The sequence below is a fragment of the Bombyx mandarina genome, chromosome 16, assembly GCF_030267445.1.
Source record: "Bombyx mandarina strain Sakado chromosome 16, ASM3026744v2".
Classification (NCBI taxonomy): domain Eukaryota; kingdom Metazoa; phylum Arthropoda; class Insecta; order Lepidoptera; family Bombycidae; genus Bombyx; species Bombyx mandarina.
The window spans coordinates 5,071,902-5,089,984 of NC_143222.1; the positions used below are offsets into that span (position 1 = coordinate 5,071,902).

General features: G+C 35.4%; 3 protein-coding genes across 9 annotated transcripts in view; 1 reads left to right on the forward strand and 2 right to left on the reverse strand.

Annotated features, from left to right (window-relative positions):
- The window catches only part of Br140 (bromodomain-containing protein 140), a 26,521-nt gene extending 17,282 nt beyond the window's left edge, over positions 1-9,239 (reverse strand). For both annotated transcript variants that reach the window (XM_089733959.1, XM_089733958.1), the window contains exons 1-10: positions 8,579-9,239; positions 8,163-8,402; positions 7,861-8,004; positions 7,428-7,521; positions 6,853-6,954; positions 5,941-6,079; positions 4,774-4,969; positions 3,974-4,193; positions 3,229-3,325; positions 561-738 (exon numbers count right to left, since the gene is read on the reverse strand). In XM_089733959.1, the coding sequence (XP_089590085.1) occupies positions 561-738; positions 3,229-3,325; positions 3,974-4,193; positions 4,774-4,969; positions 5,941-6,079; positions 6,853-6,954; positions 7,428-7,521; positions 7,861-8,004; positions 8,163-8,402; positions 8,579-9,028 (1,860 nt within the window). In that variant the 5' untranslated portion in view covers positions 9,029-9,239. The remainder of the gene's footprint in view (positions 1-560; positions 739-3,228; positions 3,326-3,973; positions 4,194-4,773; positions 4,970-5,940; positions 6,080-6,852; positions 6,955-7,427; positions 7,522-7,860; positions 8,005-8,162; positions 8,403-8,578) is intronic.
- Positions 9,240-9,373: 134 nt separating this feature from the next.
- Positions 9,374-13,082, forward strand: LOC149501256 (uncharacterized). Its single transcript, XM_089733970.1, has 3 exons — positions 9,374-9,811; positions 10,405-10,656; positions 11,197-13,082. Exons 1-3 carry the CDS (start codon positions 9,522-9,524, stop codon positions 11,360-11,362), a joined length of 708 nt encoding a protein of 235 aa, XP_089590096.1. The 5' UTR covers positions 9,374-9,521; the 3' UTR covers positions 11,363-13,082.
- A 1,270-nt stretch (positions 13,083-14,352) lies between these two features.
- LOC149501257 (calcium release-activated calcium channel protein 1) overlaps positions 14,353-18,083 on the reverse strand; it is a 79,491-nt gene continuing 75,760 nt past the window's right edge. For all 6 annotated transcript variants that reach the window (XM_089733979.1, XM_089733976.1, XM_089733982.1 and 3 more), the window contains 3 exons: positions 17,580-17,846; positions 17,083-17,184; positions 14,353-16,605 (listed from right to left, as the gene is read on the reverse strand). In XM_089733979.1, coding sequence (XP_089590105.1) covers positions 16,457-16,605; positions 17,083-17,184; positions 17,580-17,846 — 518 coding nt within the window. In that variant the 3' untranslated portion in view covers positions 14,353-16,456. The remainder of the gene's footprint in view (positions 16,606-17,082; positions 17,185-17,579; positions 17,847-18,083) is intronic.

Here is an 18,083-nt window from a genome sequence, read left to right on the forward strand (position 1 = left end):
CCTTTAAGCCCAGAGTTTTAATGTCTAATATGGTTTATGAGCACATAACACTTTCATTCAAATGTAAAAATTAAAAAAATCTTAAAAATTGTACTTAATCTCTTCATCCACTTATTCATATATTTTCTAAATTGATCAATCAACAACTCAAATACTAACATACAATAACTATACTATACTACATAACTTGAACTATCAATTCAGGGCAACCTCGAGATATGTGCGAATCAATGTAATGCAAATAAAATTAAAAAAACGATAATAATGGCTTGAACGCAAATTCTTAGTGCGTATACAAAATTCAAAATCGGTATGCTCTTATTAACTTTGTACCCTATTTTCTAAAAAATTCCAAGGGTCAACATTTCGAAGGAATATATATATGGGCGTGCCCTGATAGCCTTATCACCACGAACCGGTAGGCAGCGGCTTGGCTCTGTCCCTGGCATTGCTGAAGTCCATGGGCGACGGTAACCACTTACCATCAGGTTGGCCGTATGCTCGTCTGCCTACAAGGGCAATAAAAAAAAAATTAAAGAAAAGACCCAGGCACAAGTTACCTCTTGCAAGTCGACCGGCTCCGTGAATATATCGCTGGAGTCCTTCTGGCGCAACAAGCGCAGCAGCTTGTGGAGCACGGCCCGCTCGGGTCGCAGCGAGTGAAGGAAGCAGCGCTCCCACACGCGGGTGTACTCCGCCTTCAGACGCTCGCGTTTACGTACCAGCTCACACAGCAATCTATGTAAAACATTACCGACTCTATGTTACTGTTACATAGACAATCTATCTAATATATAGGGTGTGTGCCGAGCATCTGTATTGAATTCGAAAAACCATATATATATACCTAGTCAGGTCATAAATTCTGTCACATGTTTAATGTAAAATAATTGAAACAAGTTTATTCGTTATGTAACCATTAAGATACCAAAATGAACTTAACAAAACATAGATTCTTATGACACTAAAGTTTATTCAAAATGACCTCCGTGATTTTGAATACAGGCCTTCTATCGCAGCACGAACGAGGTCCATGTCAATATCGGCGGCTGCCTTAATCAAGGATGTCTTGAGTGACTCCAAATTGGGATGAGGCTTTGAGCACGCCTTTTCCTACAAGTGTTGCCATATCTTGTAATCTAACGGATTCAAATCTGGACTGGAGGAGGGCCAGTCTTCGTGCCGGATAAAGTCGATTTCACGCGACGCCAGCCAGTCTTGTGTGCTCTTCGCTCTATGAGCTGGCGCCGAATCTTGTTGGAATACCCAGTGCCTGTTATTGAACATGGTATGAGAAACAGGTTCCACAAGGTTCGTCAGGACTGTATTTTGATACACAACTGCATTCGTTTTTACACCTTTCTCACAAAAATGTACCTCTGTTAAGCCCCAATAAGAAACTCCCAACCATACCATGAGCGAGGATGGAAAATGACCTCGTTGGACACGCGGAATACGGTTGCTCGCTTCTTCACTACTGTGTGCGTACACCTTATCATTTTGTTTGTTGTAGCTCTCTTCTACGGTAAAATTTTTTCATCCGAAAAAAGAATTGGCCGATATTTTTTTCCCGCGTACCGCTTCAACAAAGCGCGGCATCTCTTCAGTCTCAGGTCCATTAGACGAGCATTCAAACGATGTCCTGTTTTTCTTCGATATGCCCGAAGCCCGAAGTCTTCATTTAATACCCTTTTCACCGTGGTTCTGCTTAACCCCATCTGAAGGGCCAACAGTTTCTGCTTACGTTTGGGATTTCTTTGAATTCGCGCCTTCACAGCTTTTATCACTGCTGGAGTCCTAACAGACCGAGGGCGACCACTTCTTGACCTGTCATCTACACTAGAGTCTTCATTGTATCGTTTGATGGCACGATAAACGAATCTTTTGGTTATATTCAAATTTTTCAGTATATTAAAAATTTGAATTGGCGCGTAACCGCAACGATGCAACGCAATAACTGCAACACGGTCTTCTTTAAGCGTCCATTCCATATTAAAAAATGAGTAAAATTCTAAAAGTATACATTTTTATTTTCATGAACAATTCGAAATTCGAATTCAATAAACTTTTTTGTGGCCAGCATTCTAAAAGAAAAGTTTTTACTGTGTGACAATACTTATTACCTGACTAGTTATATTGTGTGCATCTGAAAATAGCTTTAGACGGTCGCATTTTCGTACCAGCTCACACAGCAATCTATGCAAAACATTACCGACTCTATGTTACTGTTATATACACAATATATCTAATATACAGGGTGTGTGCCGAGCATCTGTATTGAATTCGAAAATATATATATTGTGTGCATCTGAAAATGGCTTCAGACGCTCGCATTTTCGTACCAGCTCACACAGCAATCTATGCAAAACATTACCGACTCTATGTTACTGTTATATACACAATATATCTAATATACAGGGTGTGTGCCGAGCATCTGTATTGAATTCGAAAATATATATATTGTGTGCATCTGAAAATGGCTTCAGACGCTCGCATTTTCGTACCAGCTCACACAGCAATCTATGCAAAACATTACCGACTCTATGTTACTGTTATATACACAATATATCTAATATACAGGGTGTGTGCCGAGCATCTGTATTGAATTCGAAAATATATATATTGTGTGCATCTGAAAATGGCTTCAGACGCTCGCATTTTCGTACCAGCTCACACAGCAATCTATGCAAAACATTACCGACTCTATGTTACTGTTACATAGACAATCTATCTAATATACAGGGTGTGTGCCGAGCCTCTGTATGGAATTCGGAAAAATATATACTAATATACATTAATGTGTGCATCTGAACATAACTTTACAATACATCTCAAGTTAAATACCTCTGTGGGAATATTAAATTTATCTTTTATCTTTATAATGATTGCATCCGTTTATTGGTTTTGAATTATGGAGATGTTAACCGAATTTCAAATGTTAACGCAACCTCCATTCGATCCGGAACGCATAGCTGTGTCACGACAAAAATCAACGAAATAGTGGTACCACTACCACTCAAACATTACACAAAAACAGACGTGGCGGATTTGGTTTTTATTCCACGCTGTTATTGCTTAATTAAAAGTTTTTAGTCCCGTCATGTTTGAATCAATCGATACGAACGCTTCAAATAATTTGAATTCGTTATTTTTTTATTATTATTATTATTGTCAAGCTCTCGAAAATGTATGTAAAAAATAGAAGTTATATAAAACCATTAAAATCACCTTGCGCGTTCCAAATCTTGTCGTATTCTCTGCCAATACTTCAACTGATTACACAGCTCTCGTACATTGACAGCTGCGTCTTGTATGCCTCTGCTGCCTGTAAATAATAATAGAATTTTTTAAAAAATACGCTACTCATATTGGTTCAAAAACTGAAGGAATACAACGTGGTATATAAACCTATATAGGTATTTATAGGTTTATTGATCATATGTTTATCTTCTTTGGGTTGCAAAAGCAGAAGATTGTGATGAAAAATTCTGCATTTGCTGACGCGAGAGTAGTTTTGAGAGATCCATAGCTAACCACAGCGAAGCGTAGTGGTTTAGCCAGTCTATACTAATATTTTAAAGCTGAAAAGTTTGTTTGTTTATTCAAAGGGCTAGTCCGATTTGAAAAATTATTTCAGTGTTAGATAGCCCATTTATTGAGGAAGGCCATAGGCTATATAACATCATGCTAAGACCAACACAAGCGGAGCACCAATAAAGAATGTTTCAAAATCGGGCTTTTTTCCCTTTTGAGAGCTTCCGTTGCGTGCTATGCGGAAACGGTTAAAGTTTCGCTAAAATAATGTATGACAGAATTGTTCCCCTTTAAAAGATCTATATCTTAAGGTTGGCTCACTATAACGTTTTTTATGTTAACCAAATTTCTTCTAACATAAAACATTATTTGTGAACCATTCCACGCGGACAAAGTCGCGGGCAAAAGCTAGTACATATATAAATAAATGAAAACTCACCATGATTAGTCGTCAAGCTCTGTAGTCTCCTCAATAGCGGCACACCGTTCCTGCTGTGCCGTTTCAGGGTCCAGTAAGCGAGGAGTCGCTTCATGAGCTGGGCCCTGGCGGCGGGCGGACCCTGGGCCAGCTGGGCCACGTCCGCCACACGCTCGGCCGGTAAAGTCGGTACTAACACGACCGGGGCCCAAGTTCGTTTCATTGCTAACACGCGACGTGCCTAGATATGGTTAAAATTATAAACATTAGTAAACCTCGGGTTGATTTTTATGGAAAAGTTAGGTAACTAATTGGGTAGGCAGCGACTTCACTGTGCTTCTGATATTTCTGGCTTTCACTAGCGACCATAACCACTAACCACTCGTGTGGCTCGTGTGCTGGTCTGCTTACTAATAAAAATATAATAATAATTATGCCATGTCCAAAAAAACGGCATAGTATGAGCACCTATTATTCCAGATACATTTATATTATTCATTCTAAATTTAAATGCGGTCAATCTACCCCACCTAACGTTTTATGACAATAACATAAACAGTAGCTTCTGATCACTCAATCACTAATTTTATCAAACGTCAGGTTTGTGTATACAATCACTTTTAACTTCACAAGTAATTTTAACTTTGACTTGTTTTTTTTTTTATAAACAATTTGTCTCCAACGCCTTTGGCATTGATTTTGCGAAATTGATTGATTTTGACTTGTTGTTGTTGTTGTCCTAGGATACCCCGCTGGTACAAAGGGCCCTCACAAGTTGTCTCCACTTATACTTGACTTGGTATTCAAATATTAGTTTTTACCTGTTTGATCTTATCCCGCCCTTTCTGTCTCACTGCATTGAGGTCGTTGCATTTAGAATCGTTGTCCGAGTCCCTGGCTCGTCTCTCTTGTAGGACATGCGCCGGAGTGTGCGCGTCGCAGTACGCCATTTTCGCAACCTGAACCGGCTGGCTTGGGTCCCGGCCAGATCCGGCCGCTTCCATTTTCATATAAAGTCTGCGGATGTTTTTAGAGACATTTTTATGAATTTCATTTTCGATGTCATCACGACCTATAGGTTAAGACGCCTCGTGAATTTGTATCGAGCAATGCGACTGTGCCGACGTTCGAAACTCACAGAGCCGGTACCAATTTTTCTAATTAAATACGTAATTAACCGATGTTCACAAACGACTTTCACGATGAAAGAATAACATCATCGTATAATATAAATAAATAAAACATTGCACGGAAGGATGGTAGCAATCTCCAGAGGCTCATCGTGACCGGTAAGGTAGATGGGAAAAGACCCCGGGGGCGTAGCCCAATACGTTGGTCCGACCAGATCCGCACCGCTCTTGATTCCACATTTCACAACGCCCTCCACACCACCAGAGACAAGAATAGATGGAGAAAGATCCTGTATGCGAGGTGATAAAAAAGGGTGGTTACGAACCTCAGCAGTGAGGAATACAACGCAAGGAGGATTATAAATAAAACCCGTAAAAATATATTTTGCGTAACTACTGGTGTTAAAGCGTGCACTGAGGCCACACGGGTAGGTACCACCACCCAATTAGCCCAAGTTATCCCAATTTATTCCATGAAGCAGTAATGTGTTTCGGTTTGAAGGCTGAGGCGGCCATTGTAGTGTAAAACTGAGACTTAGGAGTCATGTCTTAAGGTGAGTAGCGGCATACGTTATTGATGTCTATGGGCTCCGGTAACCGCTTAACACCAGGTAAGCCATGAGCTCGTCTATCCATATAAGCAATAAAAAAAAAGGTAAAAAATTACTTTGATCTCATATCAAAATAGATACATTTACATTATGTTACCTATAGAGTCCAGTAATAGATTACTCTAGATAAATCAATCCATAATATAGTTCCCTTTTATTTATGGCATTAGGGACAAGCTCTTGTCTCGCCACAAGTGTAGTTTATGTGAAATTTGAATTTGTATTCAATTTTAGTACCGGTACTTACCCAGCTTGTTGTGCACAAGTCACATGAAAAGCTGAATAACAGTTACTCTTATGACACTGTATGCAAGAGCCAACTCCCCTCTGCTTGCAAACCATACATTGTAACTTCCAACGAGCCGCCGGGATCATTTCAATTGAATCTGTGATATAATGTTTAGTTAATAATCTTGTTACCGATGTCAGTGTTTTAACAAAGCTATCAAAGCAATGTAGGCCGGCGAGTTTATATTGCTATAAATCAGAGAAGTTCTAGTTTCTATCATTACACTTGGTGTGACTGTCATCTATCTTTGCTAGTGTTAGCAAATCCTTCCAGAATCAGCCCCGTGAGCCAACCAAACCATGCATGATTGGAATAGCCCCGTATGTTGGGTCTTTAAGCTTACAATACTTAGTACCATAAACTCGTAATTAGGAATTATCTTATAATTAAGCTAGTAGATAGAGACCGAATATTTTTTATCACTGAGGTGACCTATAAGGTTGAATGACTATGAGAATGACTTATCAAATTAAACATTTCAAATTACGATTGACTATAACATATTCTTATCAGTTGTAATGGTACAGAACAGTCTTATTCCAGTTCAAGGAAGCAAAAAGATAATGAATATTTGCAACCATTTGTAATTTTTATTTTATTAAATAATTTTTGATAATAATAATATAATAAGTTGTATAAATAATAAATATGTTAGTTGTATAATAAAATGTTTTTCATAGATTAGATTAAATTTCGTGCTTTAGACTTTCAGAGATTTTTATAAATTTCCCTCATTACCCTAATTCACCCCCTAAAAATATAATAATTTGGTATTCATTGGTATTTTTTTCCACAATTCATAACATAGTTATTTGTAAAAATTATACTATATGTATATTTATTTGTATATAAATGTATTTTCACACTCACCAATTGGTTCCAGAAAGACTGTATTAGCAAATCGCACTTCCGGTATCCACAATGCACACACAACATGAGCCCAAGTTCCCTGATCTGTTTGTTTGAATGCTCCTGCAATATGATTTTGGAATGATATAAAACCTCTAAACATAGAATGATTTAAATGAAATTACTATATGTACAGGGTGTATTGCAAGTGTTGAATAACTTTATATTATCTGTGCAACATGGGTTTGATTGACACACAATTGAACACAAGTAAAATGTTCTCACAGCTGTGAACTCCTATCAGCTGTCTTCACTATATCTAAGTAGTGAAACTACAAGCATTAAATGTGCTTCATAAATGACCTAGTTCTACAATAATGTTAGGACATAAATCTATTTCTATCTATGGTTGAATCATGAACTATGTGTTAACTAAATTGACAAGTCATATGGAGATATCAAAAATAACATTTTTTTCAAAACTTCATATTTGTTGTTTATTGCCCTATTGGTTCCCGTTTATGGAAAATTAAAGACTGTATTTAATACTTTGATATTAAATAAAACTTAGCTACAAAATTTTACATAGCACAAACCTCCAGTATTGGGACATAATACACAGTTGACAAGGCGGGATGGTGACTGCAAGCACCGCCTGCAGAGCCACTGTCCCTCAGGTATGTATGGCACCTTTAAAAGAAATATTCAAACTATATTGCCTTTTTGGTTTGCATAGATAAGTTTTTATTTTTTATTATGCCTGCCTGTTTTACTACAGCTATCGCAACACAGGCATGCATCCTTTTCTTTAATATTTTAAAACTGGTAATGGTGGTTACCAGAACATGGATGCAGAGTTGAGGCATGAGGTGAAAGTCTCAATTTCATTGTAAAAAGCCTCAAACAAAAACAAAAGACTACTTCAGGGCAGAAATATCTAGAATAGTTGCAAATCCTGATTAGTGACCCTACTAGTGATAATGCAAAAGGTACTCAATAAATGTTAAGATGATAATAATAATTCTTTACCCCATAACAATCCTGATGCACAGCAAGGTTACACATGTCACAGAACAATATCACGTTTGTGTTCTGACACTCGCCATCCATGCAAATACAACATACGGCATCTTCATCAACCGTTGCCGCTGGTTGTTGCCCACTTTGAGTTGCCTGTTCAAAAAACATAATCTAATGTCAATCAGAGTACCCAAACACCTTCCAGAAAGCCAACCAAAGGGCTATGGAAGTACAAGCAGGCCCAAGCTCAGATGGTTAGATGATCTTAAAGAAGAAAAACTTTCAATCCTCATTTTTGTTTAAGATTTTACCTGAAAATATGACTCTTTTTCTAATCTATCCATGAGTAATTCCAATGTATCAGCTGACACTTGTGGCAGTCCCTGCTTAAGTCTTTGCTTATTTATTAAAGCCAGCCAAGCTGTGTCTTCTTCATCAACATCATATTCTACTTCACCGTCAAGCTCCTCAGCTGATTTTTCAATAAATCTGATATAAGCGTTTGGCCTTGCAGGTGCATCACTAACTCGATCATTGTAGTCTTCAATTAACTGTAACAAGCCAAGGTATTTATGATACTAAAACCTTATTTATCTTTAGTGTAAGTTACCTACTAAAACAATAATCATGTTTTAATTACTTTACATATTTAAATAGAAATAACTCATTGACATAGAAAAACATTGAATTTTTAACACACATTGTTGTTTAACTAAGCTTTTGTTACCTTGAAACTGGCCTCAGGCAATTTCACATGAGGCTCTGGTGGGGGCTCTACAATAGGTAAAGGTTTTTCAAGTTCAGCATTCTTTTTCTCCCACTCCTCCAATGACATTACTGACAAAGGTTGATCTATGGGAATTCTGCTAATTTTTCCATCTATTTCAAACTGAACCACCTTTTGGGCTTCTGCAAAAGTTAAAGCTTCTTTCGGAGGGCTTTGCAAAGCTATGTCCCCGGTGGGAACAGCTGCCCTAACTCTACCCTTCTTACGATTGTTCGTGACTGTTGGCGTAGTGGGTGTAGGATTGTCATGATCATAGTTCACTAGATGGTATTGCAACCCACATAAGCTCTTGTATACTTTGTCACACTTCTCTAGTGGGCACTGGTACGGCGGCGGCCGGTTCTGTCGCAGTTTTTTGCAAAACTCAAACACGTCAAAGTCGAGACCCATTTTTAATGTTTTTGAGGTTTAAAACATTAGTAAAGTAACAGCATCCTTAACATTTTTTCAATAGATCTTTTAAAATAAAATATTCATTAGCAAAATCGAGTGAATTCCTGCTCCGCAGAATAAAGGTAAACACTAAACAAATGATTCATTAGAAAAACTAGATCCGCATCGCATTTCAAGGATCTAATTTCCTACACAAGTTGTCAAATATCAGTATTTCAACTGTCAGTTTGAGGTAGTACAGACTATTCAATAGCAAAAATATTTTCGTAATATTGACGAGAATGTCACTTTGAACGATTGAAAAGTGACCATAGAAAATTCAAGAATTTTCACGAACCTTTTAAAAAACCAATCTGTCAAGTGTGAATTGTTATTGTTTTGTACTCGCTTATTTTTATTGAGCTGTGTGTACGATCAAAAAGGCAAATTGTCGAACTTTATTGCGAATTGTCTGAAGTGCTCAAGCTTTTACTGAATTCATTTCTTCAAAATGGATATCTATGGGTACCAGGCTTATCAGTACAATCAGTCTGATGAACTTGCGAATCAGATGTTATCTCAACAACCCCTGTCGTCGTCCGTACCTTTTGGTCGGCCTGCTTCGGAGCCCCACTACATGCCAGCACCTTCAGGATCACCCTGGAATGTTCAGAGCATTCCTTGGGGATTAACATCGCCTCCGCAGCTAGTTCAATTTACCGGCCAAAATCAGGGCTTGCTACCAAAAATATCAGCCGTACCTCATTGCAAGAGAAAAAGTCTTGATGTTGAACCACCGATGTGAGTATTGGTTGATATGTTTACTACTAAAATTGATGGCCATGTATTATGTGGTCAATTAATTATGTTGACGACAGGACAAGAGCTACAGTACGACCTTAGTTTTGTTTTTATCAGCATAGATTTAAATTTAAGTAGTAAATGAGTGGTTATTACGTTAAAGCATGTTTAATTAAAAAACATCACTATCACTTTGAGAATAGAAAACCATGCTTCCTATCATATTATACCTATATCAGAGCAAATGAATTGGCTATTAAATTAACAACATAAAACTATAGTTACAGCTGTAATATAAATAGTTAATTTGTATTATTTAGGGATTATACAGACATTGTATTATAAATGTATTCGATTTACTATATGACCTACTGATGAGAAGCTGCTTCACAGCCACATCTCACAGCTCATATATCCATAAGCATCCAAAGCTATCTATAGTGAAGTGTATGAAGAATTTTGTAATTTTGTATTTTTTGGTAATTTAAGCAAACTTCTTCCTATAAAACCATTTATAACAGAAAAATTACAATGGTTATATTTGTCAAACAATATCTTTTAAAAAATGTTAATCAATATATTCTTCATTATAGACCTGCAAAACAATTGATAACTGAAGAAAAAATGGCCGCACATCTGAACGGACTCCATATATCAACAGAGTATACATCACACTCTCTAGCCTCCGAAGATATGATGGATGTAGGTATGGACAGCCCTGTACCTTCAACCTCCACTGCCAACATACCTATGAGCGAGAGATTAAAAGGACACACAATAGTTTTATCTGATGAAGTCAAGAAAATTAAGACTGAGCCCATAATACCGGCTTCACTTATGGAAAGGTATGGAAAATAATAATTATTGTATTATGTGCTATTAAAGTAAATTATCGTATTCTTTTTTATATAATAGATAAAGTCTATATTTTGTAGCATTGTTTAAGTGTGCAATTGTGGAGGTATGAAAGTGTTAGGTAAGCAAGTGAAAGTTTGTCTGTTCCACTTTAGTGGTTTGATTTATTCAATCAATTTTATAGACAAAAAAATTACAAAATGTAGATTTTATAGCATTACATATCACACCTTTAGTATTTCAATTATTTGGAAATACAGGATGATGTATGTATGTAAGTATGGATACACAATTGGGATAAATGGCAGTGTGAAAAGTGTGACAGTGATTACTTTAAGACTATTAACAGATGTTTGCTGCTGTGCATTTTAGTGACAATTTCTCAATGATTATAAAATTGTTGAAATATTTGTGTGAATCTCTAGAATGGCTGACACATTTTCATGAGTTTTCAAGGATTTAAATTTTTATAACATAATTTCTTCATTGTAATAGTCGTAGTAAAGGTAGTCTATTATTTAATTTTACAGATTAGAAAAACCCAGTATGTCCTTAGTAGTTTGGAAACCAAAGGAAAACATAATACTTGAAAAAATCAAAGAGGAGGAAAAGCGGAAACCTGGAGAATCGAAACCGAGAAAGGGTGTCCTTTTGACTCAAGATGAATATGTTCCAATCGACGATGTGGAGATGTGATTGTGTAACTGTACTGAACTTTATGATCTTAGTTTATTGTAGTAATTTTAATCGTTTGAGCATTGATGTGTTTTTATTATTGGTATTTCAGAAAATCCTTAAAAGAATCAGTCCCCTTATCGTACCAAATTCTTTGAACTACTGGAAAAATAATAGATTATTCATTATCTTGCAACAAACATTGCATTGCTCATCTTGGTGAGGAAGTGAATTCTAAACAGAGTTTTCCATTGTAGAATTTAAATAAGTCGAACGCTCACTCTAACAAGGAATCAATGATTGTTAAAAAAATCCTATATATAAAAGAACAACAACATTAAAATGCACACAAGTGCCGAAATAATTACGTCGATTCGTATTTAGAAATAGACTTAAGACTTTGTGTATCATTACCATATAAGCAATATATTAGCTAAATAGATTTAAAGAATCTTATTGTGGTGTGTTAACTAGACTTTTTTTAAAGTTGTACGTCATATTATATTGTTAGAGAATTAAGTAATTTGTTAATTAATTGATATTGCTGGTAACTATTTTAATGCTGTCATGGCACATAAGAATTCATGGCATCAAGCACATTCCTCGTGCGAGAGATTCGAAACTGTCAAATGTCAAAAATATCAACACTGTCATCATATTCTTGATAAAAACTTGTTTGTTATTCACCTTTTTTTTTCTGATAAAAGTAAAAATACTAATTTACATGATGAATTTACAATGACCATCTTATAATTACTGCTACACTATTGGACTACGTTGATAATTTCGATTCAAAATAATCTTCCGGTGTCACCAATAAATATTTTACTTTATTTTTACCCTATTTTTGATGTTATTGCATGTTTATTTAGGATCAATATTACTAAAAAAATTGTAAACTAATTGGTCGGTTTTAAATAAAATTAAGAAATTTTAAGTCATTTAACAAACATGATTATGTACGTAAACTAAGTTAGTGTCAGTAGCTGCTTCCGGATTGCCAATCTAAAATTATTAAATTACACAGTGGCAACATTGAGCTTTGTTTTTAAACATGATGAAGGTAGATAGAAAAGAGTTTTGTGTAGGACAGTAAACTACAAGCGATTTAGTCAATGTTTGGTAATCTTTACAAGTAATAGTAGATAAGTGCATTACATAGTTCTAACTGCCAAACGTAAATACACATTTCACAGAGCCAATAATAAAATCAAACTATAATTTTTAAAATAGCAATGTTTATTTTTATTATAATGCCAATCATAGTAAGTTTCAAATAAGATTTGGAGATTGACAGTGTTTTTACATGTAAAAAAAAATAGGTACTTTGTGATTACATATTTCATAATAATTTGTTTAAACTTTTCCTTTTTGGAATCAAACTACAGATTCGTATTCACATATTATTACTTGTGACCTGTTAGGATAAAAGCATAACATAATATGAACCTCATAAATTTATACTTTTAATAAATATAATTGGTTTTGATTCCTAAAAAGGTTTATTGTAAGCTATATTTAATTACAGGATTACTTTAAAAAATATTTTTTTTCATTTGCAGTGCTAAGATTATGTGCGTCTTCGTAGAAAAAAAATTTAGATTAAATAATAAATGATAAGTGTAAATATCATTAATAATGGAGAGTGAAATGAAAAATGTATGGCAGTGCTGCAACACGCGAAAGATAGATTTGTAATGTTTGGATTTGTATTGCAATTAATAAACATATTGATATAAAACGTTCTAGTGTTTCTTATGAAAGCAGCTCAGTGTTTTAATGGTGGTAACGCGGAATTAGAAGTTACGTGAATCATTTGATTTTGATAATTTTATTACCTATTATACTTTTAACAAGTATTAACAGTGGATTAGTAAATTAAATTAAATATTTAACAATGAATGAAAATAATATCTTTAAATTATTACTTTAAGTGTTTGGCATATCTATACCTACTAATATTATAAAACTGAAGAGTTTCTTTGTTTGAACGCGCTAATCATAGATAGATAGCCCATTTATTGAGGAAGGCTATAGGCTATATAACATCACGCTAAGACCAATACAAGCGGAGCACCAATAAAAAATGTTTCAAAATCGGGTTTTTTTCCCTTTTGAGAGCTTCCGCTGCGTGCGCTACAGAAACGGTTAAAGTTTCGCTAAAATAATGTATGACAGAATTGTTCCCCTTTAAAAGATCTAAAAAAAGTCCGCGACAGCATATGTCCACATGTTAAGGTTGGCTCACTATAACGTTTTTTATGCTAGCCAAATTTGCTCTAAAATTATTTGTGAACTAATAATTGGATTCCACGTGGACGAAGTCGCGGGCAAAAGCTAGTATATTATATAGGTACATAAGCTTAAAGATATCAAGATACATACTCGACCCAGACAACGGAGCATCGAACAGACAGACATTTCATTTCGGATCCTCACCTGAACTTTTCGTGCTTTTAGTAATTCCAACCACCAGTCGCCCAATTCGTATAATTCGACGTACAATCTAACTCGTAGATTCTATGTAAGTTTGTCGCTTAATCTTCTCCGTGGGTCGCAATTACGATCCAGTGGTTGATCAGCTAAGGCAGATTATGTTAGTATTTTTTTGTTAGTAATTTTCTCAGGGCGAGTCCCGCGGCCTCACCCATTAAACCAAGGAGATGGCAGTATAAAAAATGGCACGTGTTGCGGGATTTGAACAACGACATTGTACCGGCGTTCCATACGAGAACATCGGACGTGTTATTCTTCAGACCACCCTACTTCATAATTCAATAAGTTTTCACCATTTTATTTGGACCCCATTATCATATTATCTTTCATTTCATTAAGTCAAGTATAATGATTGAAAAAAAGGCTAAAAGAAAAAAAGCCAGGCCATTAAACAATATTAATTATGAAATTAAAAAAGACTGGGACCATGTTATCTGGACATTGATATTTCAGTTTTTTAATTACTAATAAAGTACCTTTAAGCTATTTTATGTTACAAAGTAAAAATGAAACAGTTCAAGATCTAATTAAATTTTATTACATTTTCAATTCACATTGCATATAATATCAATTTGATCTTACATACATTGGTCCTTTCCTCAAATGAGCGTACACAATTTAATTCATAATACATTACAGTCTTATGAGCATAGAAAATATTGATTAAGCTAACAGGATATATTATAATTCTATAGTGTGCAATGGTTATGAGATACCTTTGCTTGGTGACTTGGTTCCCGCTAATCCCGTCAATTATAGTTTTTGACGTACGACATAAATAGCTACATACGAAATGCACTTTCTTCTAAATTTTATGGTAATCTTCCGATATGTTGTAGGTACCGACGACGTGAGAATTGTTTTTTTTTCTTTTTCATTCTAATTTGAATTATTCCTCCTTTGTTCTAACTAATGGTTTTTCCTATCAAACATAAATAGGAAGACCATGATTTTAATAAAAAGGTGAACCTTTATAGAATTAAACAATTTACAGATATAATTTTTATCAGTGTTCATAAAAACGGGTTGAATTGGCATTGTTCCCGGAAATGACGTGTTAAATCTGTAACACTGATAATCATAGCATGATTATTAAACAAAAAAAAAACCGTGTTCGTAAAATGACAGATTAGTTTTTACACGTTTATTATTAAGCTGAATTGAATAGCCTAAGAAGAATCTCCTCGGAATGCCGAGTATAAACACACACCAGAGGAACTTTAGCAGGATGCCTTCGCTGTCGCTTGTAAGTTATTTACTTTGAGCTAGTACTTTACTGCGGCTCAGATACCTTTGCACCCTGTGTTCATTTTACTTAGTACTCGCAACCTATACTTGACACATCTACATGAAAATCTTTGAGACATTTTAAATTTTTGTACACCTACATATTACATCTTATTATATACTATGATCGTATCAAATCGACTTTAAGTCTCAATTACTTTTCCATGCAATTGTAATCTCACCTATTCTTCAACCTTAATATATTAGTCAATTTTAGGCATGTTTATTTTTTTAAGTATGGATTTAGGTAAATCCCAGATTATAAACGCCTTCAAATGTAACATTAGTTACTTAAATAATTCGACAATCAAGTTTTTCGTTGAAAAATTCGCTAAGTTATATAAAAAAAAACGTATTATTCGATATATTATTCGTTAGTTTTTTTCGTTGAGATTTAAAAAATACAAGTTCGTCAAATTTGCAATGCCGATATCGTTTTAGCAATACACTAACAAATTAAATATGAGAATCAGGCCCTTATTTAATTTCCTCATAGCAAGGACTTAGTAGATAATTTTTGGGCCTAAATTAACTCCATAGTATCTACTATACTTATTTATTATTTTCTCTAGTGATATACTAACATATAGAACTGTTTCTCAATTTTCATTTTATGCCCAATTTAATTAATAATTAGGTAATTAGTTGGTTGTAAAATGAATTGCCATTTTATCGACGCATAAAAAGACGAGTGTGTGAAGGGGGCACATCTGATTTCTCTCGCAGATGCTCGCCTACTATATAGATCATGATCTCACAAACTGCAGTGCGTTTTTTTTTTGTTGTTATTGATAACGAACTTCGATTACAAACTTGAAACCATTCTAACTTACCTATTTCTGAACGGCTTTCAAATTATATTTCAGATTTTGAACAACACATACAAAAAAATACTTTACGTCCCTATTAATGCTAATAATCGATTGATTAATAATAATTAAATATAAATAGTATAATAATAACAATTCATTAACAGTAATAGGGGTAGTTGAACTGCAGCGTATGAACTTTAATTTCTAACGATGATAATTATTGAGGTCGTCAGCGCGAAAGTGGCCTAACCCACAATTTTTCATAACCATGCTTATATGTATATTGCAATGTATTTAAAATATAATAAATGTTGATGCAAAACCGGCCTATCCATAGTTCGAACCATAGATATTGTTTTTTTACCTACCCTCAAATTCTAATTCAAGAAATCTTAAGCCTCCATTGCTCCATAATAACTATGGTAAGCTTAGGCCACTTTGGGCTGACGACCTCAATTATTAATAACTATTATATTAAATTTATAACCGTCGAAAATTGTCTTAAAATCACTTTGGTTATTCAGTTGTACATGTTCACTTTGACAGTTGCCGTGTCGAGATCTCTCTTCATATTTTCGAGCTGTTCAATGTCTTTGACGGTGGTCTCACACTTCTGTACAACGAGCGAATGATAGAAATGTATCGCGAACGCCACGAAAACTATTAACACTGGAAATAAAAAGAAAATCATTTCAATTTAAACCTTTTAAAGCTATTGGTCATTGTTTTTAAAATATATTAGATAATAGCGACTCGCCCCCTCGCTTCGCTTCGGAAACATTACATTTTATTATTGATAGCTGAGTCCCGCGATGTTACCTGCGATTATTGTTGTACCGCGAGTGACGCCGCGGGGCGAAGCTAGTCTAAAAAAAGTAGCCTAAGTTACTCCTTATATCATCAGCTACCTATCAGTGAAAGTCTCGTCAAAATCGGTCCAGTCGCTCCAGAGATTAGCCGGAACAAACAGACAGGCAGACAAACAAAAATTGTAGAAAATGTTATTTTGGTGTATTTACCGTATATATATTCAAATGCATGTAGCAAAAAGCGGTTATTTCAATATTACAAACAGACACTCCAATTTTATTTATATGTATAGATAATTTGAATCGCCTAGTATTAAGCATGTTTGATGAGTCTCACCTGGTATAACAATTACGGTTGCTGCTGTTGCAGCAGCAAATGAATAATCCCAAAACTTCACCCAGCAGAGTATTGCAATTTCCACCAAAAATAAGAACAAACCTGAAACGATTACATTTTAGATTAACATCACCGTATTTACCCTACCTAATCGCTGGTGCCCTATGAGTCTATGAGGCTATTACAGTTATAGGCAGTTTGGTTGCTGAGCTCTTGGGGGTCTTGCTAAAACAACATTAGCTTTAACAAGAGCAGTGCTTCATTCGCGATCCCCTGAGAAGATCTGGCGAGAAACTCAGAGGATTGTGTCTATGGTGTTAGGTTCTATGGCCAGTGCTTGGAGTACTTAAAAGCACAAATAGTGGATCGGGAGGATCCTATATGACATGTATAGAGCGACCGCGGCCGTACATTACTCCTTTGCCTGGGTCGAATATTATAATTTCGTGGTGTGTCTTCTTAAGGTGGTAGTGATATTAATACTCATATAAACTTACCTAAAACTGTACTAAATGCCCAAGCCAGTTCTATAAAACCCCTCATTCGCTCATGAGGTGAATCCCTAAGAGCTCTTGTAGGACCACCGGGCGTTTCCATTTTGCTCACTGCATCGATGTTAGGCAATAAATATGTAGAGATCATTAAAGCGAATATATGCACAGCGACGAGCACCGTTGTGCAAACGGCGAACATCACGAACAGCCATTCGGGAACATTCGTCGGCTCGTTGATTTGTAGTTCCACCATTGCGACCATAGCGAATCCTAGAGAGGAACGTCAAAAATAAGGAATTATATGTAGAAGTGACTTTCATTGATTTTTTTTTATAGATAAACAGAGTCTTAGTGGTTTCATCGTCATCTAGATCAACGCGCAAACGTCCGCTACTGAACATAGGTCTTCCCCGAGATTCAAGATAATGACGGCTCCTGCACTACGGTCTGTTTGATTGACAGCTATTGTGGTTTTTTCCTTACATAATCCTTGTTAGCCTACGGGAC